The sequence below is a fragment of the Mugil cephalus genome, chromosome 18 (genome assembly GCF_022458985.1).
Source record: "Mugil cephalus isolate CIBA_MC_2020 chromosome 18, CIBA_Mcephalus_1.1, whole genome shotgun sequence".
NCBI lineage: Eukaryota > Metazoa > Chordata > Actinopteri > Mugiliformes > Mugilidae > Mugil > Mugil cephalus.
In genome coordinates, this window is record NC_061787.1 from 284,197 (window position 1) to 292,500 (window position 8,304).

An 8,304-nucleotide genomic window follows, 5' to 3' on the forward strand; every position below is an offset into this window, starting at 1 on the left:
AAATTCAAACAGTAGCATCTACGTGGAGCCGAGGTTAAGAGATGATTCATGGAGTAATAATAATTCTTCTCATCGACTGAATGTTCACACAGAATATTTAGCCAACCAGTCCCAAACTACCACAGTTCAGGAGCCGAATAGTGTTATAAGTTGGATTTAAAGTATTAGTTCAACAGTATTGGTAGTGTTAGTTTTCTTTTGTCAGTTATTATTTACACTTCACCTCATAAAATAATCTGCCACAGCCACAACTGTGCAAATGTCACCAAGAACTAATGCAACTTTTTTTAATTAAACGCAATAAATACAAATACAAAATACAAAATACAAAATACAAAATACAAAAAAACAAAATACATCATTTCATGATTTCCACTAAGTGCAACAGAATCCCAGAAAATACCATGAAAACGTTTCAAGTTAGAAGGTAGATTAGAATCAGTATAAAATCAAACCAGTAGAAACAGTCGGTCGCGTTAGTTACCAGAGGTACCGCATATATAAAACACAGTGGACGAGTTCAAATAACACACGACTCAAGTAGTTCACACAGCAGGAGGTTTCTGACGCCTCCTTTTCTGCAGCTTGGAATGAAAAATGAAATGAAAAAGTGAACAGCAGAAGAGACGAGGCCTTTATCTATTTATCCAGAAGCTGATTTTCTTTCATTAGTTCTTATTTGATTATTTGTCATATCTCATCTAATCTACATAGAATCCTAAACTGTGTCCTATTCCATAAATATTATTATCGTGCATTCAACATGAATCTGATCAAATAAAACAGGTCAAACGTGTGCAACAGTAGGATGTTTGAGGAGAAACTAAAAAATATATATATGAGTAAATATGTCTAATCAACCACAGCTTCCTCCCAACGTGAATTAAAGTTAAATACATATGAAAACGCTCTTTGAAATGAACGGATCCATGTGATGCGCCTCCCTAATCCTGATCCTAACCCTGATCCTAATCCTAACCCTGATCCTAATCCTGATCCTGATCCTGATCCTAATTCTAATCCTAACCCTGATCCTGATCCTGATCCTAATCCTGATCCTGACCCTAATCCTGATCCTGACCCTCATCCTGATCCTGTACACAGATCCTGTACACATGTACACACATGTACACACATGTGTGTACATGTGTGTACATGTGTGGGTTTGTTTGGTACCGTGTGTTTAATGTATTTGATTTGTTCATTTGGTCACTAACAGGCTGCTCTCAGTACCATCTTTACGGTACCAACCATTAATGTCTTTATCTGTACGTACATGGAAATGTGACCTCATCCACCCATCCATCCATCCATTCATCCATTCATTCATTCATCCATTCATCCACCCATCCATTCATTCATTCATCCACCCATCCATCCATTCATCCATTCATTCATTCATCCACCCATCCATTCATTCATCCATCCATCCATTCATTCATTCATTCATCCATTCATCCATCCATTCATTCATTCATGACCCGGCCAGAGTCTAATCATGGATCCATTCATCCATCCATTCATTCATTCATCCATCCATTCATTCATTCATCCATCCATTCATCCACCCATCCATCCATTCATCCATTCATCCATTCATCCACCCATCCATCCATTCATCCACCCATCCATCCATTCATCCACCCATCCATCCATTCATCCACCCATCCATTCATTCATTCATCCATGGGGACAGTGCTGCTCATTCATTCATCCTCACACATTTTTAAAGGCAGTTTCACAGAAACTAAAGATGAATTCCAGTGTTTAACAGCGGAAAGTCGAACTCGATCCACCCTTCTGCTTTCTCTACGGCTTCAGTCCAATTCAAATCACGCGTTGCCATAGCGACAGAGGCTGCCAACTCTACCCAAACAAACCTCAATCCAAATGAGAGAGATGGGGAAAAAACAGTGGGTCTGAACCAGTCTGAACAAACACACAAACCTCTTTAAAAGCGAGACAAGAAAGAAGAATGTTTCCCCTCATTAGCTCCTGGTCCAGAATACTAAAACCATTACCAACAAAATAAATACAACTTTAATAATCTACATTTCACAAATATGGAGCTGATATGTTTGGCACCCTGACAGTGTTTGGTTGTGTCTTTCAGATAAGCTGTCGAGGTGACGCTTCTCCTTTTTTCCGGCGCTTGCAGCAGAACACAGTCACAGCTATGATCCCGCCAACGGCCAGCAGCACGAGGACGATGGTCACGATGATCACACGGGGAGAATAAACTGGAGGACAGAACGAGAACGAGATGCTGTTAAAGCAGTTTCCTCTCTGGCATGATGCACTTAGAACAACTGAACAACTCCCTGCAAAGTTCTACCTGCAAAGTTCTACCTGCACAACTGAAACAAGTATACAAGTATAATACAATTTAAGTCACTAACGTGAACCGAAATATGAAACTTGAAACGTCTTCAAATGAGCGCTGTGAATATGTTAAATGAGGACAACAGGTCTGAATGAAGCCGGGTCTCAGGAGGTTAGACTGCTTCATTTATTCCTTTTATTCCTTTCATTATTTAAATTAACATTTAGTTCAACTTGCACGTCACTAAATGCCTTAAAATAATTTAAACAATAATTAAAATGATGAATACTTTGATTTTCATTCTTTAAACAAAAGTAGCGGTTTGAGCCCGGTATCAGATGAACCTGAACCAGAACCAACCCTACTGGTAGGAGAGAACCGATGGGCGACAGCCAGGAAGCTCAGCAAATCCTTTTATTTGCATCGAATAAAATGACTGATCAGATTTTATCAGAAATATATGAGAATTGAATATTGAGTCTCAACACGTGGTGGACTTGTTTTACGTGTAGTTAGTGGCCTGAACGCAGTCAGGAACATTTTAAGAAAGGACAGGTAGGAGCTGCTCTAAACGGGGAACCTCCAGGGGGACGAGCTCCGATACCACGTCAGCGGAGGAATTCATTCTACGATCCATCTCTGAAAAGAAGGTCTCACCTTTAAAGATGGACTGGTCTCCGGCCTCGGAGCACTGCGTCCTACTCAGCTGTCCGAGCTGCTTGTCCGGCCTCCGGCCGGGGATGTAGGCCTGGACGTTGAAGCAGTAGCTCTCCCCTCGGTCCAGGTCAGTCAGCTCTGCGATGTTGGACTTTGAGATGTGAACTTTCTGGAGAGGACACAGCAGGATGACACGGCGTCACTGATGTCGTATCTACCGTCATATTGTCTTGGTATCGTGACGTCACTGTTACTCACTTTGCCCGTGCTCTTGTTTCTGCGGTAGGTGATTTTGTACTGCAGCTGATCCCCGAAGACGTCCCTGATGGTCAGCTGGTGTTCGCCTTCATACAGCGAGGTCAGCGGGTCGGACACGTACAGGGTGGTCGTCTTTCTGTCCTCGCTCACGTTCAGCTTAAACTCAGGGGCGCTGATGTCAGCTGTGGACAAAGGGAGGTTCTTTTTCTTCTGCATGTTTTTCTGAATGTCTGTTATTAATGGATGACTACGATGAAAGGTTGGAACGCTCAGAGTGCATCCAGGTTTTCAAGCTTTCTGTGCAGCCGCCTACAGTTTAAATCCTGGAACATTCCAGGAAATCCTGCGAGGACCACACGTCATCACTTCATTTATCTTTATTAATTCATCTAAAAGCTCCAAGTCGGACTCTTTGAACTCAGTGGAAATGGACTGAACACACACACACACACACACACACACACACACACTCACAACCACAGTAACATCACATCCCTGCTCTTATTTGTCTGCACTGTTCGGACCGTTTGTCCTGTTTTGTGTACGTGCTCAGTCCCTTGTCTTGTATCTCGTCCTGTGTCGTCATGTAGCTTCATGGTTGAAATGACGATAAAAAAGACCTCTTGGTTTTTTTAATCCTGGCTACTCTACTAAGTCAATGCAGTGTTTATGGTGCTGACGTGTCGTACGGCCGACAGCAGTTTGTGTTCAAGCTTCAATGAACTTGTAGAAAAGCCTCCGTAGCTTCTTTAATGTGAGACGCCACAACATTTATTCAGTCAAAGACAAAGATTCAGAACTTTCTTCTTTGACCATCAGTGTCATTAGCAGCCCCAATGCTAACTAGTCTAAATATGCTAACTATGCTAACTAGGCTAACTAGGCTAACTGGAATGTTATTGTTAACTGGTTGTGTTATTTCCTACACAATGACTGGAGATGTTCACCGATCAGTCATAACATTATGACCACCTTCCTGGTGCCTTGTGAGAGTGTCCTGTGGTTTGTGAAGGTTAATGTCTTTACTTCTCGTGTCAGTGGTCTTAATGTTGTGGCTGATGGGTGTATCTGGATGCATCTGTTCATCGATGCTCATGTAGGGATCATGATCATGAAAGAGGAGCTTACTGTCGTTGTAGGGGCAGAAACGTGGCGAGCTGGTGTGAGGGGACTCGAACCCGGAGAGGGTCCCCCGGGGGGGTTCAGACAGGACGTCAGCTGTGTAGTTCACTTTCAGATCTTTTAACTCGGGGGTCACATCACACATTGTCCCCAAGAACTGTACGCAGTTAGAAATCCTCTGGATGTTTCCACCAACCCTGCAGGCCACATTTATGTAAAACATACGGGTTAACACATAGGAAACATGATGAAGTTATAACTGATGTAACTGATGCAGAAACTGATCCTATTATTTCTCTCATGTTTCTCTAAAATGAGGGCGAGGGTGCGGACAGTACTCACGCAGATAACTCCACCGTGTAGGAGTAATCAGCTGACGGCCTGGGCTCCCAGGTCAGGAGGGTTTTAAAGTTGGTCGACATCCAGGTGACATTTTGTGCCCTGGGATACGAGCCTGCACAGTAAAAGAGGAACTGTCTGAGTAAATACTATAAAAAAAAACATGATATGAAGAGATTCAAGTCAAAGCATGAAAATCCCCTAAATGTTGAGTCACTCTTACAACATTCTGGTTTTATTCCAGCCTGACTTTGATTCAAAACCTTTAATGACACCTTCTACGTTGACTCACCGAACGCCTGCAACGGCCAAATGCCTTTAAGCCGCTGCCCTAACAAACACATCTATAAATAGCCTGGAATCATATGGACATATGAACCTGCTTTTATCCCTGGATCCGTGCAGACAATAAGCAGATTAAATAGCTTTCAAACTGCATCACAGCAGGTTTTATCTGAGTTCAGCCTCTTAAAAACAAGGCTGAAGAATGTCGAGCCAGGCGGGAGGAGACCGTCCTCCCACCGCTACTGTAAACACAGCTACTCCACATAAACTGCATCTGGGCTTCGTCTCCGCCTCAGAGACGGCTTTATGTGATATCTGATACCTTTATAAGAGGGAACGGCCGCGCCGGCGTCTGCAGATGCACCGGATAAGTTCAAGTCCTGTGTGTCGGCATCACTGGGGCATTGATATAGTGTGTGTATGTGCAGTGTGTAACAGTTTGTTATCTTGACAAAGTGTTTCCACTCTGAACAACAACCTACACAAGCCACCAGCTAAACTCCATTTTCACTGTCAGGACATTTTTCTTCAGCTTAAACAAGAATGGAAACTAGATCTGATTCTGTTACATGTTCCAGGTATCGAACCACTAACCCTCTGGTTCTTTTAGTATTATTATTATTAATAGTTTAGATCATGTGTGTATGCGCCACACACGTATGTCAACCTTTCTGGTTCTTCATGGATCCAAACAATGAGTTAGAAAACTGCACAGAAGAAGACAGAAATACTAAAGTGGAAACATCGGCTGACAAGTGGAATAATCTTAGTTACTGAGCGAAGCGAATTTTAAAAGGTTGTATTTGCTGCTCGTTTGATGCACAAAAAGCTCTTTCTGTGAAGGCCAGTCAGACCTGGAGCCTCCCTCCACTTTAAAACCATGTACCCACCCGGTGCTGTGTTTTAATCAGGATCCATCGTCCTGTTCTATGTCTCAGCACGTTTTCGTGCGTTTCGCTGCAGATGTAAACGACCATTGTTGCTATATTTCCATCTCCCGCTGCCTGAATAGATGTTACTAATGTTATTAATGAGAACCGTCCCTATCAAGCAAATAAATGCACAAATAAAAATAAAAATCACAGCTCTGCGTAGCTGCGTTTATTGGGAGGTGCACGTCAGACTGCAGCGTCAGGGTCGGCTCAATTTAACGCAGCAGCATAAACCACCTATCAGAGGTAAAACTGTCCTAAAGTCTCTGGATTTATCCGACAATCTGTACAAAACTAAACGCAACAAAACAGAAACAAACAGGAAAGAAATGAAACAAACAGCTAAAAACCAGTAAAAGTGTTGGATCTTTGGTTCGTTCCATGTTTCATTCATTTTCAGTGTTTGAATATGAACCATGAAAGTCTTGGTCTGTGCGTAGTTTTTAGCTTTTAGCCGGCCCCCCCCCCCCCCCCCCCTTCTAGAAAACACTTAATCTGATGAAACACCCGTCACGCCTGTTATCATTCATTCCTGTTTTCTCCAGCACTTTCTGAGAAACAATGACCAAGAAAATAAAGGAAATAAAGAACGGGAGGAGAAGGGAGAATAGTGACACTAAATGAGAACCAGCGTTGATGTGATTTATTCATAGTCTCGTCTGTAACGGCCACGGGCGCGTCCAGGCTGATTCAGTGCTGGCTGGTGTTGAGTGAGAACCTGTTTTCAGTCCTGTTAGTGTTGTGAGTATTGGCATCACACGCGTCGACACACTCATAAAGACGCTTTTCATTTCTGTTTTCTTTAATTAGCTTGTGCAATGTGTTATTTATTTATTTAATTTTACAAAAAAGAATCGACCGTTGTGCGTGAGATGAAGCTGTGTAACCTGGACGCCATCTCTGTCAACGAGCTGAGGACATACAACACAAACCCTGCCAGGCTGTCGGAGACGATGCCATCCAGCCAACAGCAACAACAGCAGCTTTCACCTCAGGAATGTGGGACTAAAACCCAACAATAACCTGCTCTCACTTTGAATTGTTAGATTTAGGGCATTTATTAGGGGCTTATTATTTCTACTTTTATCACATTTACCTAGTTGCTCTTATCTCAGATATTTGAGACGAGGCTCAGTTAACTCCAGTTTGCTTTGCCAACAAATGGCAGCAATCAGTCAAGCTGGACAACATCGCCCCCTGGTGGAGCGTGAGGTCAGTGTGAAGTCCATCATCTGATCGGGTTCAGCTCTGACATCCTTTGTCGCTGGTTATTTGTTGGTATTTTCTGGCCCGTATGGGAGGTAGAGCCTCAGCTGTCAGACTTAGAGTTCATGTTTGAGGCTGGACTGAACCATCCCTCAGTTATTGAGCCACAGATCTAATCTGCAGGAGGATGACACACTCATGCGTTTACATGCAGTTTAACGGAGCGAAGCTCTAAATTCTACTTCTTCTGAATAAGGTCCTTGTCCCAGTTTACATGTCACAGATATATCATATATATATCATGTTATTAGCAGTGTTCCTCCTCCATGCTCCTCATCAATATCGCGTCATCCAGCTCCAACCTGAATGAACGAACCTCCAACCATTACACCTCTTCTGTCCAATCATTACAGCTACGTCTCGTACTCGTGTCACTATTTTTACCAGAATGTAGGTTTAACATGTTTTTCCTGTGAATCTGTTCCCAGACACTGCTAACATGCTAAATGCTAAGTAAAGAAGTGAGTGTGTGCTTGTATAACGCCCTGACATCCTAAAGCAGAGTGCAGGTATGTAGAGTACGAACCACATGTCGTGGTGTGTGACATACTGTGGGAAAACACACGATGAACAGAGCAAACTTATAGCTGCACATGTTTATGCAACCAGAGGACGTCACTGGCTTTTTCACCTACACCTCATCACTTCCTCCACCGTACGCAACATTTCACTGCACTCGGCTTTGTGTGTAAAAAAAGTTCTTGCAATTTCCTGGAGCGTGTCCCATGTGGCATCATGTGAACATGCCACACAGGAAGTGGAAGGTTCAGCAGAGCAAAGCCATGTTTGTTGCATGGGACGATGTGGGAGTTGATCCTGGAAGCAGCTCATTAGGTAACAAGCGAAAACAAATGCATTAGAAGCTGAGCTGCTCTGAAGCTTCGTCTGTGGACGTAAGCGCCGTCATTCAGCTGAATTACAGCTTTTCTCAAACTGTTTCTTTCACAAACGGGGAGATTCAGTGTGGGAGAGTTAAATTAGGGCACATTCCTCTTCGTATGTGTGCGTGTTCAGGCAAATATCCACCATGTGGAAACAACAACCTGGTGACTGACACACTCGTGTGAATATTGTTTGACTGTAGAACTGCACTGACCTGCAGCGTAACCTTCATTTTTAGTG

At 43.1% G+C, this 8,304-nt stretch overlaps 1 protein-coding gene across 1 annotated transcript in view; it reads right to left on the reverse strand.

The window, feature by feature from the left end:
* Positions 1-1,930: 1,930 nt before the first annotated feature.
* f3a (coagulation factor IIIa) overlaps positions 1,931-8,304 on the reverse strand; it is a 7,537-nt gene continuing 1,163 nt past the window's right edge. Inside the window, exons 2-6 of the mRNA XM_047568842.1 lie at positions 4,703-4,814; positions 4,367-4,557; positions 3,239-3,420; positions 2,981-3,149; positions 1,931-2,240 (exon numbers count right to left, since the gene is read on the reverse strand). Of these exons, the coding sequence (XP_047424798.1) occupies positions 2,110-2,240; positions 2,981-3,149; positions 3,239-3,420; positions 4,367-4,557; positions 4,703-4,814 (785 nt within the window). The 3' untranslated portion in view covers positions 1,931-2,109. The remainder of the gene's footprint in view (positions 2,241-2,980; positions 3,150-3,238; positions 3,421-4,366; positions 4,558-4,702; positions 4,815-8,304) is intronic.